This window comes from Syngnathus typhle, linkage group LG22, assembly GCF_033458585.1.
Source record: "Syngnathus typhle isolate RoL2023-S1 ecotype Sweden linkage group LG22, RoL_Styp_1.0, whole genome shotgun sequence".
Taxonomy (NCBI): Eukaryota; Metazoa; Chordata; class Actinopteri; order Syngnathiformes; family Syngnathidae; genus Syngnathus; species Syngnathus typhle.
Window position 1 is genome coordinate 244,190 of NC_083759.1, and position 15,842 is coordinate 260,031.

At 55.8% G+C, this 15,842-nt stretch overlaps 2 protein-coding genes across 4 annotated transcripts; both read right to left on the bottom strand.

Annotated features, from left to right (window-relative positions):
* Positions 1-379: 379 nt before the first annotated feature.
* On the bottom strand, positions 380-8,652 carry itpkb (inositol-trisphosphate 3-kinase B). 2 transcript variants are annotated; one of them, XM_061269740.1, is made up of 12 exons: positions 8,273-8,652; positions 7,178-7,302; positions 6,918-7,053; positions 6,593-6,859; positions 5,669-6,436; positions 3,217-3,316; positions 3,105-3,142; positions 2,851-3,026; positions 2,519-2,723; positions 1,660-1,761; positions 1,387-1,458; positions 380-1,312 (listed from the first exon to the last, which is right to left on the bottom strand). In XM_061269740.1, exons 2-12 carry the CDS (start codon positions 7,183-7,185, stop codon positions 1,103-1,105), a joined length of 2,082 nt encoding a protein of 693 aa, XP_061125724.1. In that variant the 5' UTR covers positions 7,186-7,302; positions 8,273-8,652; the 3' UTR covers positions 380-1,102. The 2 variants fall into 2 exon arrangements, 1 of the variants encoding a protein (XP_061125724.1); XR_009711342.1 differs by having other exon boundaries at positions 1,172-1,312; positions 1,387-1,553.
* A 634-nt stretch (positions 8,653-9,286) lies between these two features.
* Positions 9,287-15,141, bottom strand: cmtr1 (cap methyltransferase 1). Of its 2 annotated transcripts, none has more exons than XM_061269733.1 (24): positions 14,961-15,141; positions 14,040-14,147; positions 13,818-13,966; positions 13,502-13,660; positions 13,329-13,421; positions 13,191-13,262; positions 13,020-13,114; positions 12,884-12,956; positions 12,615-12,813; positions 12,385-12,503; positions 12,204-12,300; positions 11,963-12,095; positions 11,697-11,876; positions 11,546-11,602; positions 11,421-11,478; positions 11,267-11,335; positions 11,054-11,185; positions 10,841-10,966; positions 10,683-10,774; positions 10,541-10,609; positions 10,352-10,399; positions 10,158-10,270; positions 9,971-10,079; positions 9,287-9,908 (listed from the first exon to the last, which is right to left on the bottom strand). In XM_061269733.1, exons 1-24 carry the CDS (start codon positions 15,124-15,126, stop codon positions 9,773-9,775), a joined length of 2,652 nt encoding a protein of 883 aa, XP_061125717.1. In that variant the 5' UTR covers positions 15,127-15,141; the 3' UTR covers positions 9,287-9,772. The 2 variants fall into 2 exon arrangements, with proteins under 2 accessions (XP_061125717.1, XP_061125719.1); XM_061269735.1 differs by having other exon boundaries at positions 14,840-15,053.
* Positions 15,142-15,842: the final 701 nt, after the last annotated feature.

A 15,842-nucleotide genomic window follows, 5' to 3' on the forward strand; every position in this document is an offset into this window, starting at 1 on the left:
CCCCGCCCACGCCCTTTTCCCATTGGGTGTTGAAGGCCGAGCGAGCTTTCTCATTGGTGCGCCAAGAAGATAAACGCGGAAGTGCTTTGTTTACGCTTGTATGACCTAATTATCAAAATGATTGCATAATGGTGTCTATTTCAGATAAGATCAATACAAGAAATCATTTCTTTTCTTTGTTTATAAATAAGCCTCTGTTGTGGTTTCTCATGTTATTTTGTTGTTTTTAAGGCCTCCCAAAGGTCACCTAAAGGTCACCTAAACGCTTTTGTCATGACAATGTCTTTTTTTTGTCGAGCACATGCCGCAACATTGAAGCTCAGGTTCAAATGACAGGGTGAGAAAAAAAAAAATCAATAAATGCATCCAAGAGACAAACTAGACGCTAGAACAAAATAGACTGTATTATAAATAGAGACGAACAAGGTTAAGAAGTTAACATGCACTTCTTTAAGACTGCAGAGAGAAATAAGAAGTGTGTGGTGAAGTGAGATGGGGAGGAGAGTCAAGGCACCGCCGTGGAAATAAGGTTGCTCAGTAGGAGTGTTCGGCAGCCACGGCCTACCGTGGTGAACAGGACAGGGATGCACGGCCTTTCGCAAGAATGCTCATTTAACTCCCAAACCTTAGACGTAGGATCCAAGCCAAACCAAACACACTTATCGAACTCTCCCAAAATAGCAAAGCATTTCCCAAATGGGGTGGCACTAGAATATTGTTGACACTATAATAGCAAAAACTCGAACGGGAAATCCAAAGACGTTTTGAGCCTTCGTTTTGTGTTTTGAAGGCACCATTTGCATTCTTCTTCCTAGTCCTTCCACTGGAGGGCGCCAAAGTTGTGAACTACGTGAACAGGGGTGACTTAAGAAATTGGGAGATAATCAGGAACACACTAAAGAAGAAAAACAATACAAAGAAAACATGACGACTATGACGCTTCTTTCGAAAGGACGAATTGTAATCGTTTTCTTTTCAGTGTGTCCCTGACTGCTCCTGCGACCGAATTCGTTCGACCGCAGCAATTTGAAGCAAGCTGCACATGAAAGGGGGACTTGTTTTAGATGGGATGAAATAATAACTACAATATGGATAAAAGCGCTCATGTTTCAGAGTCCAAAAGGGCACAAATGATGTCCACCAGAGAGTCCAGTCCGCAAAGGTAGCCGTCCTCCCGGTTGCCTTCCTGCCAGGACGCTCGGTGGTCGAGCCGCTCGCCCTCGGGGAGCGGCGTGGTTTTGCCAAAGTCGATCATCCACACTTTGGCCCCGCCTCTGGTGTCGTGGACGAAGAGCAGGGAGCTGCCGATCACCTGCGCGACAACGCCAGAGCCGAGAAGAAGAATATTGCTCCTGCTTGTCGAGGGAGGGAGGGAGCGCTGCTTACCTCGTGACTTTTGAAAAAGGGCGACATCTCCAGGGTGCTTCTGATTTCCTTCAGCCTGGCCAGGTAGCCGTTCTGCGCGCACACACACACGCACACACACACACGCAACCACGCCAGCCAGCCAGCGATGAATGGAAGCTTTGAGCACATAGCCACTTGCGCAGGAGCTGCTTCAAACGCACATTTGCAGCAAGCAGCCAGCCACCCGGCGCCCTCGTGAGTTCAGGCGCTTCGGTTTGGGCCGAGCCGCTTTTGGATTCCGTGCCCACTTACCAGAATGTCCTTGTTGCCTTTGACAAACTCGTGGAAGGCCGCCATGACTTGCTCGCGCGTTTTTGTCCTCTTAAAGTCTCTGTTGACAATGCCGTCCTCCTTCTGTGGGGCCACGGTACATGGAGTGAGGTCATTTATGAAAGCACCTCCATTGTTTGCCATACACGAGGAGTCACCATTTTCCGACTCGGGTTGAGGAAGAGGATGGGATATGCGGAAGGGAGGGAGGGGGTAGGGGAGAGAGAGAGAGAGAGAGAAGACGGAGCAGCGGCCGGGCAACAGACGGACAATGCTGGAGGAAGATGGTGCAGGGGAGGTTATTTGTAAGATTGGACATTTTTTACAGATTTAGGAACATCCGTGCCCAAAGTCACCCATGGCTCCCATACACGTAGACGGGCGAGCTGCACAAGCGCTGCAGATTAGCGCAAGCCGCTGCTAAGCAACCAGGTCCTGTTTGGAGGGACAACATCACCCCTGCCCCGCCTTCACGCTTCAGCTCTGGGAAGCCGGCGTACACGCACACACACGCCTCTGTGTCTGGGGATAGCCCTTCGTGTCCTTATATAGCCAGCCGCAAGCGTGCGTGCGTGCACGTGCGTGCGTGCGTGCACGTGCGTGCGTGCGTGCACGTGCGTGTCAGGGCCAGATGCTAAACGCCGACCAAGCTGCCACCAACAGACCTCTCTCAAACGACAAAGAAAGACGCGACCACTGTGCAAGAATAACAGGAAGGACAACGCACGCACGCACGCACGCACGCACGCGCACGCACGCACGCACGCACGCACACGCCCCCCCCCCCCCCCCTCCGCCCCTCCCTCCCTCCCTCCACATCCTGGTCGTTGCGAGCGCTTACCTTGACGCCTTCGATGCGGAAGCCCAGCGTGGCGGTAGAGCTGATGGTTTCGCGCCACTGCATGTAGCGGGGCTTGGTGACCGCCTTCTGCAGGTTCTCCTCGGCCGTCGGCGCCTCAGGGTCCACCTCCACCATCTTTTGGTACATGTCCGGTCGCGGCGTGGGCTTCTTGCGGGCCTTGGTTAGCTCCTCCTCCAGATACGTCCTGACGGATAAAAGAAAAGTGGCCACCGATGGAAATGGAGCGAAGCGAAATGGAGACGTTTTGCGCAAGGAGGCCCATCGAGTCGCCTCGTTTGCCTCTCCCAAAGCAACATGGCCGCTCCTCTCACCTCACCCCCATCTTGCAGTCCATCACGCACGGGGAGTCAAAGTCGGCCAGCAAGTCCTCCATCTGATTGTACTTCTGTCCGTCCTTTTCCACGTCGCCGTGGTAACCGGGCACGTACGGACACAGCACGTCCCGCATCAGCAGGGACAGACAGCGCTGCTCGCACTCGCAGTGTTTCTACAAGGAGACGGGGGGCGCTCAGCTCGTTCACCCGACCCCTACGACCCGGACCCCCCCCCCCTACCATGCGCTTACCTTTAAGATGCGGCCGTTGGCTCCCGCCTTGAAGCTCCCTGTTGGGAGACAGACAATGTTAGAGAGCAAGTCTCCCGACCGTATGTGTGTGTGTGTGTGTGTGTGTGCATACCAGCGTGGCCCGCCAGTTGTATCCAGGGATATTTCTTCTTGAAGGACATGACGAACGGCGACCAGTGGACCATGTTCTTGATTTTCCTCCATGACTTGCGCTACAAAGAGACGCCTTTGTTAAAAAAGGCCGCACAAATATCCTGGACGGGCACACACGGGGTCCAAATGTGCGCCGCGCAACCACCAGGCGGCGGCTCGGCAAGCCTTTGAACGTGAGCGTTTCATCAACTTCCCTAAGCGTGTCGCTTGCTCTGCTTGTTGTTCCAGCCCCAACAAGTGCGGTCTTTGTGGATCTCCAGGGAAACAAAGCTCTCAGGCTTTAGTGTCCAACACACACACACACACACACACACACTTGAATCTTTATGACAAAAGACAACTTGCTACACACATGGCTGTCTGGCTGGCTGGCTGGCTGGCTGGCTGGCGGGGTTTCTTCCATCTCCCACACCAGCACTTTTTGTCTTTCCAGAACACTTTGAGGGTTCCCTTGGCAACCAGCAAAAGCACTGGTGACGTCCAGGCTCTCCCCGTCCACAAAGCCATTTATGCGGGGTCATCCCTTTTTTTAGCCATGGACAGACAGAGGTCCAAAGAAGGAAGCCGCATGACGTCGGCCCACGTAAAAATGTCTTGGACGAAACGTGACTATCTATGGGCCGCATTCACACGCACGCGCATGGGGAGTCACATGACGGCTTCCTCGCTGCACTTCACTTTGAGCACTTCACATGATGATGACTGAGGACGGACCGGGTCTTGTCCAACAAATTGTTGATACTGGGAAAAAAGAAGAAAAGGCCTTTGCTCGCTCCTCTCGACATCACTGGAGCGACGGCGTGACAAAGACGCCGAAACTTGCGCAGAGAGAGAAAAAAAGAGAGAGGAAATGGTAAGCGGAGGGAACTTCTTGCAAGCAGGCAGGCAGGCAGGCAGGAAGCGAAGGGGGGGTGGGGGGCGGGGCGCTCGGCCTCCGCTTGGCCTCCGCTCGGCCTCCGCCACAGTATTTTCCACATCCGCCAGTGAGTACAAAGAAAAACAACACAAGAAGCGAGCCAAGGCAGGAGCAGGGCGCGGGGCGGCTGCAATTTGTCATTGCTTCAAACTCCGTCATGTGAAAATGCAGGCCATCATATGATCACAGAGGACGAGGGAGGGAGGGCCCAATCATTCGGCAATCCATATCAGCCACCAGTGGAGACAAGGCGGCTATGGCTCACGGGCAGTGACTTGAAATTAGAAATGGGGCAAGAGCGGCGGAGGCCTCGGTCGGCGTTATCGTCCGCCAACGCGGTGTTCCCCTCGCATTTGGAGCTTGCAGCCGAAAGAGGGAAACTCGCCTTGACGTCACACGGTTGCCAAGCGACGGGCCGTTGCGGGAGCTGACATTTTCCACTGCAGCCGGCGCGCGCACACTGCAGCGTGTCTTTGCTGCGTCTTGCTTGACTCTTCCAACTCGCATCCTTATGGAATATTTGGCAGAATCAAAGTGCACGCACCGGGCTCTCAGTCAGTCAGCCGGCCTGCATGCCGCCGCCACCGCCGCCGGCCGCATAGCGCTTGCGCGATCAAGCACGCCTAATACTTGGCTGCTTGTTCATTAGGCAAAATGTGACGAGCAACAGGTTCGCGCAAGCGTCACGTGGTTCGGGCGGGCGCTCAACGGGACGGGGGGAAGGAACGCTAAGGCCCAGTTTGAAGGAGAACAACCGGCACAAGTCGTCTTTTGGTTTTCTGCTTGTTTGTTTTGCTCTTGGCAGCGGAAATATGCAAAGAGAAGCCTGCATTCAAATCCGTCAGCCAAAATAAACAAATCGGAAGGCAAGACACCTGCGCCCGTCGGAAGGGAGGGAGGGACATGGCTTTCCTTTGCTTTGCTTCACGTTGACTCGCCATCGCTCCCGCTCCACAAAGTTCACAATTGGCGGACTCCCCATTTATTCCACCAGACCCAGACGACACCAGAAATGAGAGTCACAATTCCACTCGCGCCAACTACGGGAGCGGAGTGGAACGTAGCGTCACAATCAGGTTGAGCGTGGTTTTGGCTAATGAGCTACGAGCAAATACAAAGCAAAGGGCGTGAGAGTTTGGTGCTTGACGCTGCTCCAGCGCATTGTTTGAGTGGAAAGGAAGCAGTTGTTTGACGCCGCACCTCAAGACAAAACGTCCCAAACAACGAGCCCTTCGTCCGTCCGTCCGTCCGTCGGTGGCTCTTTTCGCTTAGAAGAAGAGAGGAGAGGTCGAGGTCGAGGTTGATGTCGAGGTCAGGCGCAGGGCCGGCTTTGTTCCGAGCCCCGGCGGCACCTCAAACGCTCACATCTTCACAATTCCACCAGAGAAAACAAACCAGAGGCTTTTTGCTGCGTGACCTTTAGACAGTAAAAGGTCTTTTCCACTCGGCTCCTATTTGCTTTTGGGAAGGCTCGACGCGCGCGCGTCCTACTTACCGCTTTCTGCCGAGAGCTGAGCTGCGCCGGCGTGAGAAGGTGCCCGCCTCTCTCCGTGTCGGAAAGCTCCTCTTCCGACTCTTCCCAGGACGAGGAGAAGCCGGCCGAGGAGGCCGAGGAGGAAGACAGCTTCCTCAGGGCCACCCCGGCGGGGGTCGGAGCTTGGCTTTCCGGCCCGTGGTCGGTGATGACCACGGCGGGGATGGAAGGAAGCACGGCCGGGCGGGGGCCCCGGGGCTCCAGCGGCCGAGCGTCCCACATGTCGGTTGCCGTGCACGTCGACTGTAGCGGCGCCTCGGGACCCGACCGCTGTCTGGCGCTCAGCTCTCCCGTCTTTGAACCTCCTCCGTCGCCGCCCGGCGTTTGTTTGTTTTCCCTCGACCCGCCGCCGACCTCCTTTATCCCTCCATCTTGGGCCGAGGGCGCTCGCGAGGTCTGCGGGGCAGCCGGGACGAGGAGCGCTCCGTCCGATTTTGGTTGCGAGCCGCTGTCAACAAACAATGTCTCTGCGCTGTCGTCGGCGCCGCTTTCTTCCCGCTGGCTCTCTTCACCCTGGCCTTTTCTCCCATTTTGGAGAACGGGAGGAACTTGACTCTGGCGGCCCCGGGTCACTGAGCATTGCAGGGCTACCCCGCCACGGCCGGCAGGGGGCGGGACTTGCCCCGTCGCTCGCCTGGGACACCGAGGGCTGCGCTGGAGCTCGCCGGCGAGCACCTGGGCACGAATCCCGGAAATGTGCGCCTCGAAAATGCCCACTTTTCCTTTCACCTGCAAGTCACACACGCACGCACGCACGCACGCATGAAAGCGTCTCTCTCGATGACGTCAAAGCAAATGCTCGTTTGTCCGCGGCCCGCGATGGAACCGTCCGGCCTCCGGCGCCGTCGGATCCGGTTGGCTCGCAGCAGTAAGCGGCTGTTCTACCTCCACGTTCTGCAGCTCTTTGTTAATCTGCAGCAGCTGGGCTTGGCGTCTCCGCTCCTCTTGCTTCTCTCCTCCTCCTCCTCCTCCTCCCGCCAACAAGTCCTCCTCTTCCTCGCCGGTGCCGGGCGAGCTGAGTCGTCGGACCCGTCGGCCCACGTCCACTCCGAGGAGCTCCCGGCACCGCGGCGACGGAGGGCGAGCGCCAGGGCTGGGGCCGGGCGTGAGCGGGAAGACAAACGTCTGAGGCGCCGTCCGGCCAGGGCTGGTCTGCACGGACACACGGGACGTTTGAGGAGCAAGGGGAGATCTTTCTGAGCCGGCCTACCTGAGGGCTGGCTGGGCTGTAGGGCATTCCAGGCAGCGCACGGCAGTAGGCGCCCCCGTGGGGGATGGCTGGGCCGCTCCGGCTCTTTTGTGGGCCGGCGTCGCTGGAAGCTTGCTGGACGTGAAAGCGATTTCCGCTGTTGACGCATACAAAAAAAAGCAGCTCAAAGCGTCGTGCGTGAAATGCTGCGCTTAAGCTGGCCACGCCTCTTGAGCTTTGTCACAGACGCGTTCCGAGCGCCGTCTCGCTGGCTCGCTCACCCGCTCATGGCTGCCGGGCGTCGCGCTTTAGGGCAGACGGCCGGGCCGAGGGTCCCGAAGGCTGGCCGGACATCACGACGCGTCCCCTTCAAACGCGGGCCGGTCCATCCGGGGGCCAATCCCACCTGACGACAAGTCAAGAGGACAATTAACCTGCTGAGGAAACAAAGAGCCGCCGAGACTTTCCGTCCATTCCCGGAGTCCTGAGCCCGAAAACAAAAAGATACCATTGTTCTGACTTGATCGAGAGAGAGAGAGACAGAGAGGGAGAAGGAAACAGGCTCCACAACGTTTGAGGAGATTTGGAGCAGGCTGTTTGGAAGCACGGCAGTCAGCTTCCCAAGATGCAGCTCAATTCATTTTCCTAACTTTCCCAACTTGTGCTTTTCCCCCAAATAAACATTGGGCAGGTGTCTGCCTTGAAGGCTTTGCGTTGACTTGTTTGAATAAGAAGAGCAGAAGCAAATATTAGCTGTCTATATTTGCACTTGCTATCATCAAAGATGAATGAGGCCAGGCGATCTTACAATGACTCGGTTTTAGTGAACACTCGGGTCATTTGAAAGGTTTTCCAGCTAGCCAGCCCATAGCCATCAAGTGGAAATCCAATTTAAAACATTTGGGAACTTTTTAGCCTCTCGATGGACATGCAGCCCAGCCCAGCCCAGCCCAGCCCAGCCCAGCCCAGCTCAGCCCGTTGGAACATATTGGTGCAGATTTTTGCCAAGTACGGTTGAGTTGTGCATTCAGGTGTTAGGAACGGTTTGCGTTTCCTCTGTCTACACTTCGTTCGGGTTTTCTCTTTCTTTTTCTAACTCCTTTAAATGTCAGGAATGTTCAAACTGTGCACAGTGCAAAAGTGGAAGACAGCTCGACTTTTTGTTAGAATGAACACGATGACGTCACTTAGTGTGTTGTCAAGGTGCTACGGAGAATGAAGCAACGTTTCAAAACTAGGAATTGAAATATCTGTGCGAGAGCAACGCATTGAAGGGAGGCTGGGAGGGATGCTGCCGCCGCGGCTCCTGCTGCCAGTCCGACACAAATTGAGGGAAAACACATAAATTATTACCGTCAAAAAGATACATGGCTTACCTTACGAGCTGATTCATCCGATACGGACTTAATTCGACTAAAAAGCTACTCTGCGACTTTGAGGCTGTTGGAAGGGGGCGGGGCGGCCAGGGGAAGGGACGACGAGACGGGACGGGACGGGACGGGACGCTCTCTTAACTTGTTGACGCTCGCTCGCACGGAAGGCGAAAAAGTGTCGCGCAAACAACAACAACAAGCGTCTTTTCCTCCACTGGCGTGCCCGCGCTGGTCTACCGCGCTACCAGGTGGCGGCCGGCTCTCGGGAGGCGTCCGGCTCCATGCGAGCAGCTCGCCAACTCCATCCACAAAGTCGGGCGCCAGCTGCGCTGCCGTCCGTCGAGGACCTCCATCCGCCCCGCCACTGCCAAGCCGGAAGTGATCGGAGGGAGGGAGGGAGGGAGGCAGGGCGCAACAAACGCGCGCGCGCGCGCACGCACACTTTCTTGCCCCCGCCACGTAATCGTCATTCACCGAGTGAATGAAGGCGGCGGCGGGCGGCATTGTGCCAAAACACAACTTGTCCAATTGAACGAGACGACGACAACAACAAACACCACTCCCAAACGTTGGCAGCGTCGGTTCGGGGTCCGAATCATTCCATCTGGAAAGGGATGACGCCCGTGGGCCACCTTGGAAAAGGTTCTGTCACCGGGTCCCAAAGGCCACTTTTGCCTGGCAGCTCGTTGGAATGCTTCCAATGGCAGTCTTGAGCCAATCCAATGTTGGCAGGCTTGACCCAATGCTGCTGTGCAAATTGGCATTTCACAACAAAGGAGATTGGCCCTCAACTTACGTTCTGAACAGGCTTGGCGGCTGGGGGGGGGAATGGCATGATGCCTTTGTGATTGACAAGCAGTCGGGCACCTCAAGGTACATCCAACGTCCTGGTGAAGGGAAAACGGATGACTGGACCTTGAGGGCAGATGCCGCCGCCATCACCGAGGCCCTTTGCGCCAACATTGAAAAGCCGTCGTCAGTTCTTTACTTCCTCTTTCCATAGAAGAAACCAAGCGGTAGGAAGATCCATTCTGGCATTTTTAATATTAAAATGAAAATCAAATCACCGGTGGTTTTTCTGCCCTGGAGTACGGTTTGTAAAAGTCATTTCCAATGTCCCTAAGTTTGGGCAGGCTAAAATACACAACTTTGACCCGACTCTGACGGATGAAAAGGCGCAAAAATGGACAATAGCGGCATTAGGAGTCAGCGAGCCGCTTTTTCACACGCGTCGTATACAAAGAGCCCAAATATGACCACAGCCCAACAAGCAGCAGCTCTTCAAAGTGTTGACAGTCGCAAAGCAGGGAAGGAAGGAAGGAAGGAAGGAAGGAAGGAAGGAAGGAAGGAAGGAAGGAAGGAAGGAAGGAACGACAACACAGTTCTTTGAGCCACCGACATTCATCGTGCGCTTAATGTGAACTGAAAGAAAGAGCTGCTTGAGGAAGAGGGACACACGGCCTTGGCGGGCGGGCGAGCAAGCGAGATGGCCGCTCCAGCGCGTCATCGCTGGCGGTTGTGTTGAACAAAGGCCAGCACGTCGTCTTTGGACAGCTTGTCGGGGTCCACGCGCGTCTGAGAGTCGTGCACAATGACGCCGTCCTCCCAGGCCCAGAAGAGACGCCCGGCGTGGCACACGCTGAAGCAAAACAGACAAATAACAAGTTGGCTGCGGAAAAGTCACGACGGCGGCCGACGTACCGGAAGGGCGAGGCGGCGTCGCCCGGCGTGTCGTAGCTGGACTTATTGGTGATCTTGTTAAAGAAGAACTTCCTGTTTGTAATTTTGCTGGAGGCCATCGTCCACGGCTCTAGACGCAGGCGGCGGCGGCGGCGGCAGAGGATGATGAATCAGAGCCCGGACAAATAATGGTGTGGAGACGTGTTACCGTTGGTGGTCTTGATGACGTAGAGCCCGGTGGGAAGGAAGTGGCGGTCGTCTCGGCCCGTGTAAGACAGACGCGGGACCCCGCCCGAACTCTTGGTCACCTTCATTTCCAGCCTGAGGCATTGGACAATGAATGCACACCCACACACACGCGCTGCCTTTTGAGGTCAAAGAGTCATGCCGCCGCCAACGTACCGGACAAAAATCCTCTCCATTTCCTCCAGCCTGTAGACCTCCTTGACCCTGTTTGGAGGCAGCCGATGGACAATCATCCACGGAGGGAGCGATGGGACGCCACGGCCGTTCAAAGTGGCCCGGCCGGCCGGCCGGCCGGCCGCGTCTCCCTTTGGCAAGAATATGAATGCAAATGCAGGTGCTAGCTACCTGATGGGGTTCATGTCAGGTCTGCTGGGCTTGGCCACCGCCTTCACAAACTTTTCGGCCATCTCGATCCTGCGCACAGGGCTTCCCATCAAAAGGCGTGGAAAAGCCAGTTCGTAAGCAGGCGCTTCCTCGCTCTTCCCACCGTCTGTTGAAGTGCTGATCTCGGACGTCGGTGCCGTTGAGGACCAGCGCGTCCATCACGTGCACGGCGTTGATTCGCCGCTGCGCTTTGCCCTGCGAAGGGAGACGCACGCGCGTTTACGACGCGCCACCAAGCGCGGCCGCGCCGACTTCGCCGACCTCGCCCTTCAGCTCCTGCACGATCTCGGCGCTCAGCAGAGTATCTCTGGGGAGCTCCAGCTTGAAGTTCTCAAGCTTCCTCCAGCGCAAAGGCATCTTCCCGTCCCACGTGTAGATCTGGGACTTCTGCGGGGGCGGGCGGAGGCAGGCGCCTTTGCCTCAAATATTTCCACCTTGGTGCGTGCCGTCAAACGGATTGGGATTGCCACTCACGCCCAGCGCCAGAAGGAAGATCTGCTCGCCGCCTCCCACGATGCAACGGTGGTCCAGGACCTGGCGCAGCTTCTTGAGCGTGGCCGGGTTGAGCGCCGTCGGGCTGCTACAGAAGGACTCCGCGTCGGGGTTCTGGAGCACGAGCCACGTTTTAACGCAAGGCAAGACTGGGAACTTTGAGATGACGCCGTCGCCGCCGCCGCCTTCACAGACCTTGATCAGTTGGTAGAATTTGGTCCTGGCATCCGAGGAGGCCGGCGTCACCCTGGCCTTGTCGGGCACCTGCGAGCGAGCGAGCAAGCGGAAGGCGTGAAGGCGGGAGACTCGGAGCGGAAGGCGGGAGACTCGGAGCGGGCGGCCCACTCACCCCCCACAACTTGAGACACTGCTTGCGGAGGTCGGCTTGCCGGGACTCGGCCAGCGCCCTGCGGGTGGCGACACGCTCAGATGCCAGCCGACCGGCCGCCAGCCAACGCCGGCAAATCTACTCACGGGTCCAAAACGAAGGCGTGGATCTTGGCCAGGGCTTTGATCTGGACGGCGCACAGGCTGGCGAGACACATTAGAGCGCACCGCTTCAGTCAGGTCGCACTCGACAAAAGATGTGAAGCCAACAAAGGATGAGATGGGTGCGGACTGGCACCTCTCGTTGGAGTTGACCATGAAGCGGAAGAAGTCGGCGTCCTCCGCGACGATGGCGAGGGGAACCACGTCGGTCACGTCCAGCTCGGGGTCGCGCAGCTGCTTGAGTTTCAGGTTGACCCGGAACAGGTACTCCCTGACGGCCTCCGAGCCGGGCTTCAGACCTCGGCACACCACGTACCTGGCGCGACAGAACCCCCGGCCGGTCGTGCCCCATGGGGTGTCGTGACGTTTACCATCTGAACCCCCCCCATGCCGATACCGTACCTCTCAGAGTTAGCGGGCCGACTGGTCACGGGTTTGAAGAGCGTGATTCGGTCAAAGCAGAGGTACAGGAGGTAGACCAAGCCTACGCTGAAAGGCGTGAAGAGGTCAAAGGTCTTGCAGACAAAATGGCCGCCTCGAAGAGAGAGAAAGAAAGTTTCAAAGTTTCATTTCAAAACGAGTTGAAACAACGTGGAGCGGCGGGGCCTCAATGGCCATGGCTCAACAAAGCGGGCCCGCCTACCTGTCCTGAGTGTAGAGAGAGCGGTGAGGAACTGGCAGAGGAGCAGCTGTTTGCTCAGGATCTCCTGGAGGTTCTCCTGGCCTTCCACAGAGAATCCCTGGCGGGCGTGGCAAAGACGACACAAGAGCACGCACGCTTCAGACCGACCGAGCCAACACTGGCGCCCACGTCGGTCACTCACCCCGTCCGCCATGAGGAAATGCAGGCCCCGCCCCTCGGTGCTGTCCAGCACAAAGTTGCGGAAGGCCGTCACGTTCTCCGGCCGGGTGATGTCGCCGTCGCCGTCCACGCCGCCTTCACCTGGGACACGTCGACGGCAGAGAAATCAAGGCCGCGTGCCACATTTCCAAAAGGGCCGGCCGGAGCTCCTTTTGGGTGGAACCGTTTTAGACGCACTCGCTAGCGTCCTACCATAGTAGGGCTCAAAGAGCTCGCTGGGCGCGGCGTAGAAGTCTTCCAGTTTGAAGTCGCAGGGCCCCTTCAGCGTCATGCCGAAGCCTTTGGCGTGCCAGCGTCTCCTCCACAGGACGTACTCGGAAAAGCCGCCGGGCCCGGCGCACACGTCGCCAAAGTACAGAAGCTCGTTGCCGTTGTCGTGGGTCAGAGACTTCTACGCCAGGAGCGACAGGTGTCAGCGTCACGCCGTCGAGACGTGGCCCGGGCGGGCGCGCCGCACTCACCCCGTCGGGACCTTTCGGGTCGGTGAACATGTGCTCGAAGCAGTAGTCGATGTTGGCCATTTTCATAGCCGCTCTAAATGCGCCAAAGCGTCAGCGTGAGGGACGGCAGCCTGCAAAAGGCGCACTGGGCACGCACCTGTTGAGGAAGACGCCTCCCCGGATGGTCTCGTAGGGGTTGGAGCGAGTGCGCGCTCTCCTCATCTCCTCGCCCTCCAGATCGTCAAACACCGTCTGCAACCATAATGGGTCGGAATGTTTGCTCTGGATGATGGAAAGGCCGCCCCGCCCCGCCCCCCTTCAGCCTCACCTTGCACCTGAGAAGCGTGTGCAAGAGGTCTTCGCTGCAAAACTGGGTCTCGTCTTCAATCTTCATTTTTTTCTGCAAGGAACACAAATGGAGGAATAAGGATGGGTCCACTCCAGAAAGGTTTCCCCGGGTACTTACCGGTCCCACCGCCATCCAGTCCCTCAACTCATCCGCATCGGGAATTTCCGTGGTGCATTCGGGGAACCAGTCCACTTTCTCCGTGGCGTCGGGCTAGATGCGAAGACAAAAAGCGTGGGCCGGCGTGGGCGACTTCACCCCGTCACCAAAGGCTTCAAGTGGTGGCGCGCTACCTCGGGTTCATCCCGCCAGTCCACATTGAGCTCCCCCTGGAAGCCCCGCAGCGTTAGGCCGAGACCGCGCCTCCCCCGCTGATTGGACACCTCCACAATCTCCTTACGGCCCTGGCCGAATTTGCCCAGGCCCTCGCCCTGGCGGAAGCCCATCTTGGCCTGCCGAACAACAACTTGGGTCAGACTCAAAGTCTCCTTTTTGCATCGAGGAGCACTTGCTCGCTTTGAACGATGCACTCGTTTCGGAAAGCAGTGCAACATTTCTCACCAAGGCACATTGCAGTTCTTGCACAGCTCTTGCACACTAAAATATTACCATGAGCTTCTGGGACACGCTGTTGTACATGGAGAACTTGGAGTCCTGCGGGGGCGAGTCCGCGTCCCCGGCGTGCGCCGATACGGACGGCATGGAGAATCCCGCTCGGGGCTCTTCTTGGTCGCTGAGAGAATCATTCTGGCTGGAGTCTGGAAAGGAAAGCAATTGACGCAAGTAACATAACCTCTGCCGCCGTTAGATGGGCGAGTAGCATGAGCCGACCTTGTCTGGACAATCTGGACTCTTCATCAGAGCTGCTGGGGTCAGCGCGCTTCTTCGCAGCCAAGCCGGGAGCGGCAGCGGCCTCGACTCTTCTCTTCATCGTGGCTGCTGCAGAACAAGGAGAAAGATCCAGCTCAAAGGAGGCGAAATCCGTGGTCCAACAATACGGCCATGCAATTTGCTCGATGGACAATTACGGGCCAGTTGGCACTCAATTATTATGATCATTAGGATGATTTCTGTCTGGCTAATGGCTGTCTGGAAGCTCCGGCCAGCAAGCAACAAGCACGGAGCGAGCGTCAGTGCAGTGCCGTGTCAAAGAAATCATCAAGTCAAATTCCTTGTTTGGCACGCTCAAACATGGCGAATAAAAACTCTTGAATCTTGAAGAAAGGCAGGAGCCTGCACAGTTGAGACAGAGCTAGACATGCTAACAAGAACAAGCCAGAGCGCGTCGTTTATCTCTCTCACCACACTGATCGATGGCTTAAAACAGGGCCACCAGTTTTTATTGGCCCGCAGCAAATTCTGAAAACATAATTGAATATGGCCCGCACAAGAAGCTTGAGCTCACTTCTCAGTTTCAACACTAGATGGAGCCCGCCACACAAACCCGGAAGACAAGCGAACACGGCGCGTTTGGCCCCTTCACGTTACTAAATCTGTCCCTCCTTGAAAAAAGTTTGGACACCCCTGGCTTAAAAAGTCATCAAATCCAACATATTTCTGCGAGCGAGCGAGGCGCGCTTTTCGATTTACCGTCAAACCAAAGTGCGTAACTTGAGCTGTTAGCAACATACATTAGCATTGACAGACGGCTAACTTTGACCGATTCCGCGTCACTTTCTCAGCGAAAGAACGTCAGCTCGGTGCGGGCTTCAACGACCCGTTGAACAAATGTAGCGCGCTCGGGATAGTTACTGTAACAATCGCTCGGCGGCGTTTCACATGGATAGCCAAGGTAGCTTTCCTGTTGTTGTTTCGTTCGCTTGCCAATGGGGTCCTTTGGTCGCCAAATGATGACGTCGTAGCAGAAGCAACCGCCAACGCTGCCTGTTTGAAAAACCAAATTGGCCACAACGTTCATTGTCTTTCAAAACCATCCATTTTATATTCCTCCCTCAAATTCCCTTTAAATCCTCTATTAAAAAAAAGGTTTTTTTTTTAATGAAGGAATTGTCATACACGTTTCTACAATCTGTAAATATAATGTAAAAGAATGTTGTCACCTTTTCCTGGTAAAAGAGTTCATATGTTCGTGGAGTCATTTCGTTGAATTTAGAAAACTATAAAACACTTGACACAAAATGTGAACATTCCCATTACGGTGTAAAAGACACGTGGCTTTTCTTCCCCCTAAGAATAACGCTTACGAATTGAAGTTTGAACTCCGCGTTGTCTTGTCACTAAGCGATTAGCGCTCAAGTGCATTGTGTTCTGGATTGCACTAATCCTTATTTGGCAATGGCCAAATCGGGCAATCCTAAAGCGTCCCTCAAAACACTGGAACTCTTTTCATTGTTACGACAGGACAGGACAGTCCGCCGAGAAAAAGATTTGAAATGATTTGAACAGCCTTGAGCATCTTCCAGCTGCTGCTGCTGCGCTTTCCAACGTACACGCTTTGGCCACCGGGGGGCAGTATAATACTGAAATGAGGATAAACAGAGTTGGTTTTCGCTCATCATTAAACTGCATGAAATGAGGATAAACATCATCAATCATCATTAAACTGCAGTGGCATCAGTGGCTTTTTGCAGAAGAGAAATAAATAGTCTATGCTTGTGAGTATTGTTATGTAAT